This window comes from Hibiscus syriacus, unplaced genomic scaffold (assembly GCF_006381635.1).
Source record: "Hibiscus syriacus cultivar Baekdansim isolate YM2019G1 unplaced genomic scaffold, ASM638163v2 tig00110422_pilon, whole genome shotgun sequence".
NCBI lineage: Eukaryota > Viridiplantae > Streptophyta > Magnoliopsida > Malvales > Malvaceae > Hibiscus > Hibiscus syriacus.
In genome coordinates, this window is record NW_024062732.1 from 1228218 (window position 1) to 1247442 (window position 19225).

The window sequence follows — 19225 nt, forward strand, 5'->3', positions numbered from 1 at the left end:
CTTATGCAATATCCATCGGCCTCCGTTTGGGTCTCTCTTTGGGTGCTCCACAGATCATCATTGAGAGTGACTCTGCAAACTTAGTCCGTCAGCTAATGGGTGGAACATTGGATTTATCGGAGTCCCGTTTTCATCGAGGAGGCTCTCCTTTTGGCTGATAACCCATCCATGCGAATAACATATATCCGACGTTCTACAAATTTAGCTGCTCATTCTCCAACTTCTTGGGCGTGTCACTCTCGCTCATCTGTTTCTTTCGCTGATGATTATCCTAGTTTTATTCGCTTTATTGTACTGACTGATGCTATTTCTGGTTAATGCAAATTCAGTGTATTTCCCCAAAAAAAACCTGATAAGCTCTGTTGATGACAGATTTGGAAGGTGACCATGTGGAATATCTGGTCGAAGATTAGACCCTCCGATAATGGACAAGAGTTGAAGTGAATGTGAAGAGGGCTGCTTAGGTCTTTGTTTACAATAGCTTTCCATACCCACCAAGTGCGTGGGACAAGTGTAGAGTACATAGAGACAACCCACGCATCCAGAATCATGCAGATTATGGGGCAAATTGGTAGGTCCTTATGTGTCTCTCTAAACAGGGTATGTAGCATCCTCTCCTCGGCACAAATACCATTCATCCATAGGTACAAGGCACTCGGAAATCCCTACATATTAAATGTGTAGCAAGTTTATGATATTACAGAGGATAGGAGATCCAGGTTCGCAATATTTCTCACAAAGGCAGACAACCATCATGCGTACAACCTGGGAATTCCCCTTGAGAAGTGCATTATTGGAAGTTTTGTGCGAATCATTCAGCGCTATTGTTTATGATAATGTACCGAGTTCCCATTTTGTTTGTGATGTTAGATATGGCCATGTTTTCATAAGCTGGAAGACAGACTAGTTTACAGTAAAATTAAAATGACTCTCATAGAATGGAGATGGAAGGTAAGTTCGACACAAATGGAGATTGTCAAGGTCTACACAAAATTAGATTTAGGTAAAAAATTCTCATCCGAATTGGGATTATTAGTATAATTTCTCTAATTATTACAATTCCCTCCATTCTTTCGATTATCATTCTATTTTCACCAAATAAATATAAAGGAAAATTATGTCAAATTGGGTCTGAACAAGAATTTACTCCAAAATTCGGGGCAGGACAGTCCGTTGAAAGCTTAACATTTTGGGTCAGGGTTGGGGAGCCGCCCCCATAATCTCTCTTTCAAAAAGAATGTCATCAATACAAATTAAAATTGGAAAACAAAAACATGACGTAATTGCAGCATGAAGTGTTATTTTTACCAAATACCAGTACCAGAGACAGAACTAGGTGGTAGGAAGTAAAGTTGCTGAACCCAACACAACAGGTTTACTAAAACCATGTAATACTAATGTTTCATAACCCTTTACTTCACAAGGTATTACAGTAACTCGTATTTGTACATGCATAAGTCCACAACCATCAATTCTTAACCATCCGTAACTACATATCGCCCCACCCCAGCTCTCTACATGCAAGGAATACTATATATTCCAACCGACTTGTAGTTCATACCAGTAATTTTTATATATAATAAAAGTTCTTTTTTCTTTTACCTTCTTCTATCGCTGCGTCTGTGGTCACCACACGTTTGTTCTCTTCTGCCATGGTTGTCTAGGTCCTACGGTTTTCTGGAAATTATCAAGGCACAAAATTGGGCTGGGGATGGGACATTGCATCACATTATAATTCCTCCAAGCAGCAACCGTTCCTAATATCTGCTTGCACAAATACAGCATTTTATGGATCATTCATTGATTTCTTTCGCCGCGAAAGCCAGACAACAAGTTACAAAGGTATTCAAACACAAAACCAATGTCATCAAGTGACATTATGCATATTCAAACATCTATTTATGTGTAAATAAGCAATCATAAAAGCTATGACCTCGACAGTTTGGGTCATGCTGTACATTAACAGAACTGCTTACCAACTACGGCACCTTATTTGCACTAAAACTTTTTAATAGCTTAAGTAATACATCGAAATGATAAAGAAGGAGGCTAAAAGAGACGCATATAAAGGATATAACAGCCAAAAGTTAGCGCATATAAATATAGCTAAGGCAACTTACCTCCTAACACGCAAATCAAAACATTCCAAGATTACTTCCAGCATCAATATCTACAAATAGTAGGATCTTGTAATGGAAAAAAAAGGAGAATACTTCATCTAAACAACTTGAGACGAAATATTTGCCATCAGTAGTGTTCCCCGAAATCCTTCAACATTTTCAACATTCAATTTCCGGTCAGAAAGCTCATCTGTGCACCACAAAGGATCAGCAAACAATGTTGATTCATTAATTAAACACTTGGGTGATGAAGCTTAGAATGGAAGTAAATATGTGTGCTTGTGCATGTAGATATATAAACTACTCATATGTTACTTATTATATACATAGAAGAAATATATAATATGTAAAGTAAAATCTTAAAAGAGAAAGATATAGTAGAAATAACTGAAATAATAAACAGATGCATAGTTTTTTTTAGAAATATTAATGAAAAAGAGTTAATAATAAATAATTAAAATTTTGTTTTATGATTTTATTTAAGTATTTCCCCTTAAGTTGGTGTCACATAACTTGTGACTTCTAACTCAGCCAGGGAATTAATAATAAGTTTTGGTAATAACTATACTCCATAAAAAATAGCATGTGAAGTTGAAATTACTATTATACGCATTACCAATAAAATGTTGACATGGAATATGGTCACAATCAAATACAATGTTTAATGTCAAAACAATGTAACCAACCGCTAGTGTGTGTTTTGATTGGGGTGGGGATTGGGGAATGGAATCCAACTACTATAGGAGAATATATAGCAAGTCATATATATTGGGATATTAAAACGGCAAGAGCCAAAATGATACCCATCCACATAATTTTCCTTTTTGGAAAACAATATTCCAGAATCAAAATACTTTTCAGCTTGATAGATTTAACGCAGCTGAAGCTCATATCGAACAGCAGCAGCATTCCACATGCCTACTAGACTTACTTTTCCATCCTCTGGGTAAGACAGTTTCTATAAAGCTTTTTTAACCTTCTCAGAACGAGAAAATTTAACATATTTAGGTTTCCTCCTATACTTTTCCTTGTTTGTTAATGTCATTGAATTTCTTTTTTCTAAAAAAATCAATATAACAAGAACTCTCATGTAACCATGTCAGGTTCTTATGCACAATGTATTCATGCTGGTTGAAGTTTTAAGAGCACTAAACTATTGTAGAAATCAAAATGATGTATGAAGAATTGGTAAAATCCCCGATAGCAGAAAGGATTAAGCTAAAGACATTAAAACAGAAAACAGTTTCTCTAGTTTCTTTTAAATCACATCCAACTAAGGGGCAAAAATAAGAGAAGTTACCGGCAATATCTCGATCTTCATGGATTTCAGAATCTTTCACCCAAAGCCTATCTCCAGGAAATATATTCATGTCAGCTAGGGTAGCAGTTTCCTGATCAATTATACGGGATCCTTTGTGAAGTATTTGATTTTCCTTAACAACCTATATATAGTGATTGTCAATAAGACTGCTATTGAAATAAAACCTATTTTCCTATAACTGACAAGAAATGCTTATGACAAATGCATCTAAAAGAAATACAACGAAAATAACAATTTCATAATTTCAGGTAGACAATCGAGTAAACCTTGTTAGAACAAATAATATTAAGAAATTCTCTACAGCTACACTTTCAAGCAAAGATTGACATTTGGTCCAAAAAATCAAAGGTTGCTATTAAAACCAAATTAATGGCAGGGTCAAGCCAACATGCAATGAACTCCGAAAAAAACTTCATTTTCCACATTGAATAATTATTTTTTCAAATAAGTGATTTTAAATTCCACAAAGCTAATTGGCAACAATTGAGTAATTAAGGAAATTAATGTTGCCTTGCAAGATAACCTTCTAATATTTTATAAGTAAATAACATATCGTAATAAGAGTGGCAAGATTGTGAAGGTCAATGCAACAATATAAATGGTTTGTTGAATTTATTAATACTGCGGGCTGTTTCTGAAGGACTATTTTCTGGTTTGACAGTTGGCAAGAAGGGTCTTTCAAGCTCACACATTTACAGTTTGCTGATGATTTAATTATCTTCTGTGGAGCTTCGAAAACACAGATTATGAATGTGAAGATGGTGCTCAGAGTTTTTGAGGTTATGTTAGGGCTGCAACTTAACCTAAAGAAAAGCAGTTTGTTTGGGATTAATATTTCCCAAGAGGAGGTTCAGACCTGGGCAGCTTCTATTGGTTGTTTGGTTGGGAGTTTCCCCTCTAATTACCTAGGTCTCCCATTAGGGGCAACTAAGGATGCATCTGCTATTTGGGAACCGGTGGTGCAGAATTTTCATACTAAATTAGCGGGTTGGAAGGCTGCTACACTTTCATTAGCAGGGAGACTGGTTTTGATCAAATCGGTTCTGTCCTCACTGCCTACGTATTTCTTGTCTATGTTCAAGATTCCAGTTTCAATCCTTAAGGCTCTAAACTCGATCATGTCTAATTTTTTATGGGGAGGGGGAGGGGGAAATGGTTCAAAGAAGATTCACTGGGTTAAATGGGATGATGTATGTAAACCTAAGAACGAGGGTGGTCTGGGAGTCCGGAATCTGACTAGTATGAATAGAGCATTGCTAGGGAAATGGTGTTGGAGATTTGCAAATGAGAGACACTCTGTTTGGAGGAATTTTATCTGTAGCAAATACAACATTGATTCTTCAAGGTTACTGTTTGATAGCAAGGTTCCTCCTCAATCTTCTTGGCTTTGGAGATCGGTGGTTAATAATCATTACAAACAAGACTCCTTTGGCTCTAAGTTTCGAAGTTTGTGTAGTTTTTATGTTGGAAATGGTAAGCTTATTCGTTTTTGGCAAGATAGTTGGGCTGCAGATTATCCGCTTCAGTTTCTTTTTCCTAGATTGTTTTCGGTTTCTTCTAATAGATCTGGTAAACTTTGTGAGTTTGGGGAATTCCTTCCTTCTGGCTGGGTTTGGGATGTTCAAGTTAGAAGAAATTTAAATGATTGGGAGGTTGAACAATGGTGTAACTTGGTGAGCTTCATCTTTCCCTATTCTTTGTCTAAAGATTCCAGAGATATTTTACTTTGGAAAAGCAGTGGGGATGGTGTTTTTTCAGTCAGTTCTTGTATTAAAAGTTGTGCTTCAGGATCAGATGATGTTTGCTTCTGGAATAACATTATTTGGAGAGGTTTGGTACTCCTAGAGTTGAATCTTTAATGTGGCAGGTTGCGCTTGGCAAGCTAGCTGTTAATTCCGAACTGATTAAAAGAGGGGTTCAAGGTATCGAGGATGATTTATGCCCTCTTTGTAAATTGGTTGAGGAAACTTCCACGCACTTATTCTTTACATGTTCGGTTGCATGGGCTTTGTGGTACAAGTTTTATAATTTTTGGAGATTTAGTTCTGTGTTTCCTGCTGATGCAAAAACCTTTCTTACTGCTTGGGATGAGTTGAAATCAAATTCTTCTATTTGGACTTTCATTCCTGGGGCTATCATTTGGACCATTTGGAAGGCCAGAAATTTTATTTTCTTTGAAGGGGGAAAGCTTGATCAGTTAGAGTTATTTTTCTTATCACGAGTTAGGCTGGCTTCTTGGTTTCTAGCTAAGCACAAGGACGTTTCTATTCATAATGATTCCTTGATTATGGATCCTTCATTAGCAGATTCCTACTCGCCCTATAGCTCTATGAAGTCTTCCTCATTCCCTTGGGGACCTCCCCCTTCTGGTTTTTTTAAATTGAATGTGGACGCAGCCGTTAGTAGTGACTGGAAGAAATCGGGTATAGGAGGTATTTGGAGGAATCATTCAGGTTCAGTCCTAGGTTCTTTTCAAGAGTCAGCTGGTCCGGGACCTCCGACTATGATCGAACTTAAAGCTATTCAGAGGGGTATTTCATTATATGCTTCTGCTCAAGGGGGGGTCAAAGATAGGCTGATTGTTGAGAGTGATAGCAGGGTTGCAGTAGACTGTATCAACAATGTCAATTCATGCCCAGTTGTTTATGCTTTCGTTGTTAGTGATATAGTTGACAATCTTAGATCTTTGGGGGGTTATAAATTGGGTTGCTAGGTCATCTAATATGGACGCCGATGCTTTAACAAAGGCTGGAATAGGCTAATTTTTATGTTGTTTGCTGTTTCAGTTTAGCATTTGATTCCTGTTCGGGTGGGATTTATAGACTGTTGTAAGGGTTATTTCGAAGAGATTTATCGAGGTTGTAATCTTATTTTCTTTTATGAAAATCTAAGGCGCTCTTTTCCTCCTTCCAATGATTAAGGAGCTTCTTTTCAAGATCCATTAATCAAGAAGGAGGTTTTTAATGAGGCCTTCTAATCTTATCAAAAAAAAAGATTTTATTGGACTCAACAACAATACTTCACCAAAAGCATTGCCTTAAGCAAAGAAATTGTAGGAAAAATGGTTCATAGGCAGAGAAGACTGTCAGCCCCAATAAAAGTTGTCTGAAACATGAGAACATGAAGTTCTAGACAAAGGGGATACATGTTCACAGTTCTGCAATATAAAGATATATAATTAATTACGAAAAAGGAACATACAAAACAAGCACAAGTATTAGAAAAACATCATAGTTAAATTCCACAAACTTAACATTGCGTACCCCAAGTGATTCCCATATCATTTTCAACTGGTATATTGATGTAGCTGCAGAAACTTTTAAATTTACTAAATTTCCACTGTTTGTCCTCCGAAATCGCTTGAAGGTTCGTCGATCAGGCTCAGAGGACTCAGATGCTTGTAATATTGACTTTGGTGCTTCTTTTCCACGTATGAGATATACATAAATTTCTTCATCAGTATAGTTAAGCTTTTGCATCAACTCACAGCTTTCTCTTTCTCCAATGCACTCCTCACATACCTGGAAAATATCAAGGAATCCAAACTCTGGAAAATATATAAGAATACTGGCAGCTTAAAATGCAACCATGCGTAGGGCAACTTTTACCATAAATCATTCCCCGGATTTGATGCAAGTAAATATGAAATTTTTTTTAAGCATTATTAAATATAAAAATAATCTTTAAGCACTATGTTCAATCCTTTCTATAAAAATTGTCTCATCAACAACCAGGACCAGCATGTCATAACTTGCCCCGTCCACAGGGCATATGACATAACACCCAAAATGTTCTATGATCCACTGAGGCAACCATAACAAAATAATTTCTGAAAGCACTATTTACATTCATTTAAATGAGGTTGGCAAGTCCTCCCAAGTCTCAACAGCCTCGGCAGATGTTACAATTCCACTCTAGCCAGTATTACAATATTCAAGTTCTCATAACATCTAAGATCCCTAAGAAAGTGGAGATGCAACAAGCAAACAGAGGAAGGGTGAATGCTATTAAAGAGCTGAAAGTGGGGGGTCAACTTACTTCGGATCCTGTCGATAGTAAAGCGCATGTGGTTGATTTCTTCGAAGAGGCGTATAATAAGAAACCTACAGTTGAGGTAGAGGCATTGGATTTTAATTTTTCCAAGATCTCAGAGGATCAGAATTCGTTTTTGGAAAGACCATTCTCAGTGGAAGAAGTATGGGAAGCAATTTCGTCTTCGGATAGCAACAAGGCACCGGGCCCGGATGGACTGACAATGGGGTTCTTCAAGAAATTTTGGCCGGATCTTCTAGAGGACATTATGAAGGTTTTCTGTGATTTTTATGAGGGTAAACCATTCATTCATTACCGACAAAGGGTAAACCATTCATTCATTACCCTAATCCCGAAAAAGTTCAGTTCGGAAACTGTCGAGGACTTTAGACCGATAAGCCTTGTGGGAGTATTATACAAGGTTTTGTCAAAGGTGCTTTACAGGAGATTACGGCAATGTATGGACACGGTTGTTGGTCCTTCCCAATTTGCTTTCATCCCGGGTAGGCAAATTATGGATTGCTCATTTATCGCAAATGAGGGGATTGAATGTTGGAGGAGAAAAGGCCATGAAGGAGTTGCGTTTAAGGTTGACTTCAAAAGAGGGTACGATTCAATTGATTGGAGTTTACTATCGAAAATAGTGGATTGCATGGGATTTTTTCGGAAGTGGGGATCTTGGATGAATATGTACGTTTCTACGGCTTCCATCTCGGTGTTGGTGAATGGTTCTCCTTCGGTTGAATTTCATATTGCGAGGGGTCTCCATCAGGGTTACTCTGTTTCTCCGCTTCTATTTAATTTGGTTGGTCAACTACTGAGCTTGATGTTGTCAAAGTCTGTGAGGTTAGGCTTGTTTATAGGTTTTCAGATTGGGAGTCCGAGAGATTCGTTCGAGCTATCTCATCTTCAATTCGCTGATGATCTGTTAATTTTCTGTAATGCTTCAATTAGGGAGTTAAAGAATGTGAGGAGGGTGCTTATGACCTTTGAGTTGATGTCGGGGTTGCAGATTAATCTTTCGAAGAGCAGATTATTTGGTATTAACGTGAATGACGAGGTCATTAGTGAGTGGGTTGCAGCTATTGGGTGCTCTGTGGGTTCGTTCCCATCGGATTATTTGGGTTTACCTCTTGGGGCGAAGAAAAATTCGATTTCCTTGTGGGATCCGGTTATTCAAAAGTTTTACAAAAAATTGACGGGGTGGAAGTCAGCCTCATTATCCTTAGCTGGAAGAATCGTGTTGATAAAGTCGGTTCTTTGCTCTCTACCAATTTACTTCATGTCGATTTTCAAATTGCCGAGGTGTGTTCTGAAGAGACTTAATTCAATAATGGCAAGGTTTCTTTGGGGAGAGTTGGGAACGAAGAACAAAATTCATTGGTAAATTGGGCGACTGTTTGCAACCCTAAGGCTTTGGGAGGGCTCGGGGTTCCTAATCTCGATCTTATGAATAGAGCTTTATTGGGTAAATGGACTTGGAAGTTTGCCAATGAGAAGAAGTCCTGGTGGAAAAGAATAATTTGTTGTAAAAATAATATTGACCCGAAGTCTATAGGGTTGGAGAGTTCGGCCTCTTATAAAACTTCTTAGATTTGGAATGGGGTTGTGAAGAATTGTTGCTCCGAGGTTGAGTTTGGAGTATGTTTGCGGAGTAATTTTCAACTCAAGGCGGGCAAGGGGGACTCAATCAAGTTCTGGCACGATACTTGGTTGGATGGACTTCCATTGAAGATTCGGTTCCCTCATTTGTTCACATTATCAAAGAACAAGGAGGGGAAGATTGCTGAATTCAGGACATCTAACTCGTCAGGCTGTTTTTGGGATATCGCCATGAGAAGAAACTTAGTTGAATGGGAGATGATACAATGGAATGAGCTTATGGCTTTGTTGTATAACTTCAGTCCTACACCTTTGATTGATGATAGACTAGTATGGACAGGTGAAGGAGATGGGTATTTTTCAGTGAAATTGTGCCTTAAAATTTTTCTTAATAGAGTTGTCGATTGTTTTCCGTGGGAAACTAACGTGTGGGCTAGTGCGGCTCCTCCTCAAGTTGAATCTTTTGTTTGGCAAGTGGTGCACAAGAAGATTGCTGTCAAAGTATAGTTATTAAAACGTGGGGTGTAAGATATCGAAGATCCATTGTGTCCGTTATGTGGGTTGGTTCAAGAAACGGTTTCTCACCTATTCTTTTCTTGCAAGGTGTCTTGGGGTTATGGGCTAGCTTTGTGCGTCGTTGGGAGGCTTCCTTTGCAATTCTAGAGTGTCCTAAAGCTTTATTTTCAGTTTGGGCAGATCTTGTACCCAAATCAAGTGTTTGGGGGTTCATCCCAGGAGCTGTTTTGTGGTCGATTTGGAAAATGAGAAATGATATTGCTTTTAATAAAGGTAAATTGGATTGTGTTATGTTATCTTTTCTATCGAGGTACACAGTGGCAGCTTGGTTTTCTTCGAAATTTTCAAATCGGACGGTCTCTTTTGATAGCCTTGTGGGGTACCTTGTGTTAGTTGATCGTGTGATGTGCTCTGCTAAGAGGCCTTTAAAGGTAGCTAGTTGGTCTCCTCCTTCCGGTTTTGTTAAAGCGAATGTTGACGGCGCTATGGATAAGTGGTGGTCGAAGAGTGGCATTGGTGGGATGATTAGAGATGAGAAAGGAGTGATGCTAGGTTCGTTCTCTGAAGGAATTGGATCCGAACCTCCTATTATGGCAGAGTTGATGGCGGTGAAAAGAGGTTTGAATTTGTTTCTGGATTTGGGGATGTCGGCAAACCGAAGGCTTATTTTGGAATCCAATAGAGCGGTGGCAGTGGGCTGGATAAAAAATCCAGCTAGTTCCACCCCGATGTTCCTTTCCTTAGTCAAAGATATTGCAGAGATTGTGGTAGATAAAGGTGTCATTGTGCGGCATGTGGTGAGAGCAGTTAATTGGGAAGCGGATCAATTCGCCAAATTAGGGATTGGTTAAGTGGAGGGGATTTATTTTTGTTGTTGTTTAGATTCTAGGGAATATTTGACAGCTTAGGTCATTGTATAAGTTTGTTCCTAGTTGAGTCATATAAGGAGGTTGTATTCTGTAGGGTAATTATTTATGCTTAATTGTAGTGCATCTTTGCACAGTGTTGAGGGCTGCCAAGGGTTCTTGGCGGTATTGTGATCTTTTTGCACCTGGGTATTATGCAATAAAATTTCTTAGGCACTCTTTTCCTCCTTCCAATGTTCGTCAAGTCTTTGTTGCTTGACGGATATGAAGGGATTTTTAACGAGGCCTTCTTTATTATAAAAAAAAGATCCCTAAGAAAGTTCAAATCATGTGAATCATCCTTGCACTTAAAATTATGAGGAAACTTCTATAACCGGAAAGAGGAAAAAGCAATATTTCCTTCTTCCACCACCTACAATCATATTTTCTGCAGTCTCTGCTTGAATGCATAAGAACTCACTTGTTTATTCGAAGAAAAATAAATAATTAAAATATATATAGCATTGTCTCTTTTCAATTGTTTTTTCTAGTACTTCAAATTCAAATCTTTCTTCCGTGCAAGACTATAGTCTTAGCTAACTATCATCAATTCTAACTCCAGAAAAAAATCCAATGTTCATAAATTCTAAAACAAAATAGCTACATGGATCAGAAAACAGGAAGAATTTCAATATTACCTCCGGGCAGGTCCTAACCACTGGCTGTCTAGACTCGATCTCATTATTTACTTCATTTGAAAGATCAAGCTGCTGCTCACATATTGACATGTCCCCACAGCATCCAGCCAAATCATTAGAGCTACTGAGCTCAATCATAACAGATATGCCATTCTCCTCAGTACCACCCCATTCTTCACAAAAGCATTTCCAGTCATGCTCAGTGATAATGGTCAACCTATCTGTCTAAAATCCAAAGATGTGAGACTTTAAAATTTGAACTAATATTTTAGATGAAGAAGCAAATTGGATAGTGCAAAATATATAATTAAAAATAATAAATAGCACTAGCCACCAGTAGTTATCATTATCTTCAGATTCAACTAATGAATGTGTGTGTAAATAGTAGCACACTTACAGAAGAACCCTTCTGGAAAAAGGAACCACGTTTGTAAGCCACTTTAGGTGGCCTCTCCAGAAGGCGTACATGCTGGTGACAACAAACGAGGAAGAAGGATATTACAACCATTATCCTCGTGACATAAAATAGAACAAATAAAAAGATCACCAACTGAAAGCAATATAAGCGTCAATAATCTGCAGATAAAAATCTAACTTCAGGAGCAAATTCCTCACCATAAGGGCTCAAAATCAATTTTAACTATAAAGAGGTTGTTGGGTCATTCATAAGTTCATTGTACTGCTACATCAATAAGGCAGTCCATGCAGTAGTCATCTCTGGCAAATGTTGGCCCCCCATTGTACTGCTTTGCACAAACACCATCAAAATGAATCAGAGGTGATTGACATCACACTGGAGAGGCAAGCAAGAGATCCAAATGGAAAATCAAGAATATCTACACATGTACAAAACCACTTGCATAACAACTATTAGTTATATGATTTGACAAGAGACAAAATAAATAAGGTAAATTTGCAGCAAGAAGGAAAGAGAAAGTTATTATAACAATCACTATATAGCTATGGGGGCAGTAGAAAAGTATGCAAAGCTTGCATCAATTATCTATTCTTCTAGGAAATTGCATATCGTTGGAAGAACCAATTGTAGGATGGAAGTGAATATCATAAGGTGGAATATAAGCAAGCTAACTAAAAAAGAAGGTAATGAAATAAGAACTTTTGTGAATAAACTGCACGTCCATTTTATTAGAAACTTAACCAAACAGCAAAGATAAAAAAAAAAGTAGACAAGCGAAGTATCAAAGCGTAATCAACGATGAAAAGGAAATAACAGTAGACAGTTGGAGCAAAAGAGTTAAGATGATTACAATGATGCTACCTTAGAGAACAATTTCATCCAGGCTTCAGCTGACAACCGCTTCACAGAGCCAGCTTTGGAAATCGGTAATTTTCCATGAGAACATTGGATAGATGAATTATCTAAGACACTGCAAGACATCAAACCATCAGCAATAAAGTAAAAATGGGAAAAGAGTGAACCTTGCAACAGTTTTCATGGAAAATTACAAAATATCCACAAAGAGGATTAAATTCAGAAATTTAGTGGAGGTCATGGATGTATCAATGTATGTCTTCAGCTTCCATTTCGGTTCTTGTAAAGGGGTCTCCTACAGAGAAATTTCACCCAGCGAGGGGTCTGAGACAGGGTTGTTCGTTATCGCCACTGTTGTTTAATTTGGCCGGCGAGTTACTGCATCTACTGCTAACTAAAGCAGTTGACATGGGACTGTTTTCAGGTTTTGATTTAGGTGCCCAAGATAGAGCATTTAAACTTTCGCATTTGCAATTTGCGGATGATCTTATTATTTTCAGTAAAGGCTCTTCTCGTGATTTGAGGAATGTTAGAAGAGTGCTATTAATATATGAGTTAATGGTGAAGCTAAACCTAGCTAAGAGCAGCATTTATGGCATCAATGTTGAGGATGGGGTGGTAGCTTCTTGGGCTAATGACATTGGATGTTCGGTAGGTTGTCTTCCATCTGATTATTTAGGATTACCCTTGGGGTACAAGAGGAATTCGGCTGCCATGTGGGATCCAATTGTTAAGAGGTTCCATGTTAAGTTAAGTGGTTGGATGTCTATTTCCCTGTCGCTTGCTGGAAGGGTGGTGTTGGTTAAATCAGTTCTGTGCTCGCTCCCCGTTTATTTTCTTTCAATTTTCAAAATTCCAGCTTCATTTCTGTGTTAAAGAAATTGAATTCCATAATGGCTTCATTTCTGTGGGGGGGGGGGCAGCGGATCAAAAATGTATCCACTGGTTAAAGTGGAATTCAGTTAGTAAACCAAAAAGGATGGGGGGTCTAGGGGTCCCGAACTTATCTCTTTTGAACAGGGCCTTATTGGGGAAATGGGTTTGGAAGTTTGCATCTGAGAAGGAGTCTTGGTAGAAGAGGGTGGTATGTGGTGTGTATGACATGGAACCGAATTGTATAATGTTGGGGAATTCGTGGCCAGCCCGTGCATCATGGATTTGGAGAGGTGTGGTGAAGAATTTCTTTACAGCTGATGGATTTGGGGATTATATTAGGAAGAATATGCGTCTGAAGACAGGGAAGGGGAACTCTGTGCAGTACTGGAATGATGTTTGGCTGGGTGATGTACCTTTGAAAATAAGGTTTCCTAGACTCTATGTTCTCTCGAGCAACAAGTTGGGGAAAGTAATGGAGTTTAGGGTCAATAATGGCGCTGGCTGGGTGTGGGACATTCAAATGAGGAGGAATTTGGCGGATTGGGAGGTTGAACAACTGCTACAGTTGCTGTCCTTATTGAACAATTTTCCTATTACGCCATGTGTAGATGATTGTTGGATTTGGTCAGGGAATGGAGAAGGTTGTTTTTCAGCTAAATCTTGCATGAACGTTTTCCTCGATCAAGATGGTACTCAGCAGGAGGAGATATGGGAGAGGCATATTTGGGTTGGGATAGCTCCTCCTCGGGTGGAGTCATTTATTTGGCAAGCTGCTCATCAGCGAGTGGCGGTTAAGGTGGAGTTACTGAAGCATGGTGTGGCAGGGATAGTCGATTCTTTATGTTCATTGTGTGGTCAAGAAATGGAATCAGTCTCGCATCTATTCTTGCATTGTGAGGTCGCCTGGAGTCTGTGGCCTAGATTCTTGAATTGTTGGAATTTGTCTTTCGTGATCCCTAGAAATATCATCGGCTTTTTTAATTTGTGGGATGATTTACTTCCGAAGTCTTTGATATGGAAATTTATTCCAAGGGCGTTGATGTGGTCAGTGTGGAAATGTAGAAACGAGGTAGTTTTTCAGAAAGCAAAGCTAGATGTGGTGAGACTGTTCTTTATTGTTCATTTTAGAATAGCTTCCTAGTTTGTTGCTAAGCACAAGGATGTGAATATCCCTTTAGATTCACTTGTGGGCGATTTAAAACTTGTTGATTTAGTGGGTAGACAAGGAAATGGTATTCCTAAATCAATTTGTTGGGTTCTTCCTCCGGATGGTTTTTTAAAGCTTAATTTTGATGGAGCGATGGCTAAGGGCTGGGATAAAGGAGGTATTGGTGGTCTGATCCGGGACAGCAAAGGGGCGTTGCTTCATTGGTTTTCTGAGAGTATTGGGGGTGGTCCTCCTATCTTGGCTGAATTATTGGCGATTAAGAGAGGGTTATGTCTTCTGGATGATTTAAACTCTGTTATTTTTCAGAGGACTATTCTTGAATAAGATTCAAGCACTGCTCTGAAGTGGATCTTGAATCCGGGGTTATGCACTCCTATGTTTCAAGCATTGGTGAAGGATATTGTCTCCCTTTTGTCAGGGAAGGATATCATTTTCAAGCATATTTTGAGGGTTGCAAATTGGGAAGCTGACAAACTAGCTAAAGATGGGATAGGGTGATGTTATGGCGTATGTCTGTTTGGGTTGAGGTGTAGGAGTTTTATTTTTTATGCTTAGCTACTGTGTTTAAGTTTTATGTATTTTTGGGTTGTGTTTGCAGACGCTTTGGTCTGCTTTTGTTGTTCTATTTGTTTCCTCTAATATATTTTAGGCACTTTTTTCCCCTTTTTCGTCCTTCATGTTACTTGCACAACATGGAGGGTGAAAAACGGGGTTTTTAATGAGGCCTAATTTTCTATCAAAAAAAATTACAAACTTAAGTAAGATCACTGATACACATTATTCCACACCTTAGAGAACAATAATCAACATCCACATGTGCATGAGCAGATTATAAGACCAGGTTTCAATAAAATGTGGCACTGTACTTACGGTGGAGAAATATTATCAGCCCATTGACGAAGCCAATCAGTGCAAATCCAATAGAATGGTTCTTCAACAGAATGAACGGGAGCTTCAGATAGCACTGATCTCACTTCCTGTCTCCTTTCAGCTATGTGTTCTAGTTCTCTTTTCTTTTTCAATTTGAATTGTTCACAAGCATCAACATATGATGAATTCAAGTTTGTTATCTCCTGACAAAGATGAGATGGAAGCAAAATTCCATCATGTAAGAAAACTGCATCCCCTTCTATTTCCATTGTGTTGGCACTATTCTTCTTAACACAACTAAGATTATACATTAGCATGTAGGCATCAGTAGATGAAAACATCTCTACATGACTCCCACCACTAGATTCTTCATGTTGCAGCTTAATGGGATCCAAATGATTTCCATTTGCAGTGCCACCGACTCCTATGCAAGACGAATGAAATGGATCGGTTCGATTAGATTTAGTATAGGAAGTTGAAGAGCCTTCTCCAATGGATGATGACCCAAGTTTGAGACATGCTCATCATCAAACTCCCACCACTGCCTTGTATTCTCATCCTTAATATGAGCTATGTAGTGGCCACTGTTTGTGGCAGTTCCTTTGTGAATAAGAACTGCTGACAAGTCGTATATTAACTCCACTTGAGAAGGCTTCGACAACCTCCCCCGCATATCTAGCTTCCCAGGAAAGGAGAATACAGAAGTGATCTTCTTCTTTGACGTAGTCTACTGACACATTGAAGAACCCAAAATATTAATAATGTTATGACTGTTTGATGAAGCATTCTACTGACAGGAGCTTCTACTACAGACAACACAAAATGGAATTGGTTGTGCATCAAGTTAAAGGTTACAATAAAAAGGAAGGATCTGCTAAAATTAATTGTAAAATGTTAAAGCAAAGAGCAAATTGATACCAAATACACCATCAATTACCTTTTGAAGGAAATCATAGCGCTTAAGCTGGAAATTAAGCACATTAGGCAGTGAGCGCAGCTTGATACTGCGAGAAGCATCAACTCTTGTGTTGCATGACTCACAAAAATATTGATTATCGCCATGCAGCTCTTCCACGCTCAGGTAATCAGTTAAACTCTCTTCTAGAGTTTTCAGGCCCTTGACATTCAACTCAAGCTCATAAAAATCTTCCATATTTGAAGAAGCTTCAGAATCTTTGCCACATTTTGAGCACCTATGAAAGCAGGATAACATAAACACATTCGTCTACCTCTACTATAGTTGCATCCATATGGTTAATAGCAAACTTACAGTTTCAAATACCATAAGCAGGAAGACCATTTATATACATATATATAAATATTCAAAGGTGTAAGAAAATAAATGGGTGAAAGGTAAAATGCATACCTCAGTACAAATTAGTAACACTGAAAAAAACCAAGATATTAACAAATAACCTCACCACAGAAAGTGGATGCAACTTGATTAATGAAATGTTTATAAGGTAGATGCTATAATACAGGAGGCTTGTAAATAGTAGATGATCAATAAAGGCTGTTGATTCATGCACCTCATATAATGTTAAGCCAAGCATAACAAAGACTTAGACTAAAGCAAGTTCACATTGAAGGAATTGTTTGAAATAAGGCAACGAGTAAGTGCATTCATGGTAACTTAAATGAACCTTAATCATGTGCATTTTAGAACAAGGATTCCCAAAATAACATAAATTCAGTGTGATCTAAAACTCACATGAAGGAAGAACCTCCTAAGTGGACAGAAGTAAACAAGAAAAAGTTTTAAATGGCATGCAATCCCTCTTAAAAACATCATACAAGTAGTGCAAACTATTTTTTCCCTCGATATTAAAGAGTGGGTTATATTATTAAGCTCTCTCAGTTTTCTTCCCATTTTAGGTTAGTTAATCCTTTTTCTCGATCATAATATGAAGATCTTATATAAGCCTCTAAAACATATCAAACCAAGTAGACAGAAGAAAAGTAGAAATCATGCCATGGGGAAATAGAAAATTATAATTGGCAAACTAGCAAAGATGAAATCAGTCTTACATTGTAACATGTGATACACTTCCTCGAAAGAGATCTTGAACAATTGTCCTTGCCTTGGGAATTTTAGAATCACTTAGACATTGTTCAAGCAAAGAAAAAAGCAAGGTCAGAAATTCATGGCTGTCCTGTTGAACTCCATTATCTAACTCAAGTGTTTTTATAAATGGCGCAGAGTCAATGAAAGCCATTTTACTAGCATACAGTTGCGCAAAAAGTCGTGTAAGTTGATCTAAGACAGGATGTTTATTCAAAACATCAGGTTCAACAGAGAAAACACCTTGTCGAAATGATTTGTTCATGTACAGGCACTGTAGAATGCTGTTAGCATAGCATGTTGCACCCAGATTTGTAAGACCAGCAGGTGAATGAGCAGAAGTACGGAGATCTTTACATGGATCTGGACCAAGGGCCTGGACAATATCCGAATTTTTCTGCCATAAGCCAGTTTTCCTACTTCCATTTGGAGATGGAGTCAACCCACAAAAGCAATTAGGGTTGTCCTTAGTATTCACACGACATCCCTGGCAAACCGGTTTAGTGATCATGTACAGCTGATTTACATCATCATCAGTTATTTCACCTGTCAGATGAATTTTCCTGCACGAAGAAAATAAAATACATAAAGAACACTAATATAAAGATTAACAACTCTCCTGTGCCCCGTGGGAAAAAAATAAGTAAAATAATTATGTCTTAAATAGAAAACAGATAGTACCTTAATATTTCAGTAGTTGTATCATCATTCTCCACCTGCCTGTTTCTTTTATTTTTACTTCGGGTTGTTGGTCGGCTCATTTTATCATTGACCGACCCTGTTGTGGGCACAACAAAGAGAAATTTGTCATGTGATGCTGTTACGGAATAAAGCAAAATTGTAAGTTTAACTGAGAGCAGACTTAGAGCATAAGCATTAAATTCACAAGACAATGAACTGAGAAACGAAATAAGATGATGGAAACAAAAACTCCAAGAGACACTATTGGGACAGCAACCAGTATAACATTTATTGGCAATATAAGGAACAGTTCCAATCCATCATCCGCTACCGCTAGGGAACAGCGGGATGAACAAATTTCACGTCAATAGCAGCGGAACAAGGCCACGAATGGCAGTGTAACGGAAAATAAGGGTCCCCATTTCCGCTAAACCTTTCAAGAAAAATTATATTCTTCCGAACAAAGTAAACAGAGAGAGAACGTGATCAACAAGTAGTAGGATTGACAAGAGGAAAATCAAATATAGACCAGAAACACAAGCCGAGCCAGGACTGAAATCCCAAGACTCGAGTATAAATCTTCAAGTTAAGTTTAGGGTTCCGAAATTACCTTGTTTAATTTTCTAGGCTTTGGAACGGTCTGCCGGAAAATTGAGTGCAATAGAGGGATTGGAACAGCGAATAAAGGATAGGGCGTGGAATAAAACAGGGGGAAGAGAACGAGGAGACTGGAACAAGCGGTGATGAGAGGCTTCTTTGGCGGGGATGTGAAGAGAGCGGGTCGGGAATTTTTAGGGAGGAAAAATGAACATTTCCGTATATATGGAAAACTACGCGATTAGTCACCGAATTATTGTTTTTTTTTAATATGATAACTGTTCATTTTGTAATTGATAATTCAATTTTATTATTGTATATTATTTGTTAATGATGTAATTGGAAATTTCCTTTTAAATAAATCATTAAATCAGAATTTTTTGCCCTTAACGGGGATTGAGATTTATTCTTTGTTGAAAATTAATGATGCACGACATCTTGGTTTTGAATTAACTGATTGTGGTGGTATCCCGCGGAATGTTCATGAAAAATAGATAATAAGCTTCACGAAAATAATTATATTTATTCAATTTTAATACGGAGTTATGAGATGTGTATGAAGGA

At 38.0% G+C, this 19225-nt stretch overlaps 1 protein-coding gene across 1 annotated transcript; it reads right to left on the minus strand.

Annotated features, from left to right (window-relative positions):
• Window positions 1-1577: 1577 nt before the first annotated feature.
• LOC120124653 (ubiquitin carboxyl-terminal hydrolase 26-like) lies at window positions 1578-18830 on the minus strand. The gene is given in 14 exon segments (XM_039143262.1): window positions 1578-1764; window positions 2121-2310; window positions 3421-3562; window positions 6705-6962; window positions 11135-11359; window positions 11532-11603; window positions 11815-11877; window positions 12414-12522; window positions 15322-15814; window positions 15817-16048; window positions 16259-16514; window positions 17350-17946; window positions 18065-18161; window positions 18675-18830. Coding segments are annotated over 12 exon segments (2619 nt in total). The 5' UTR covers window positions 18145-18161; window positions 18675-18830; the 3' UTR covers window positions 1578-1764; window positions 2121-2218.
• Window positions 18831-19225: the final 395 nt, after the last annotated feature.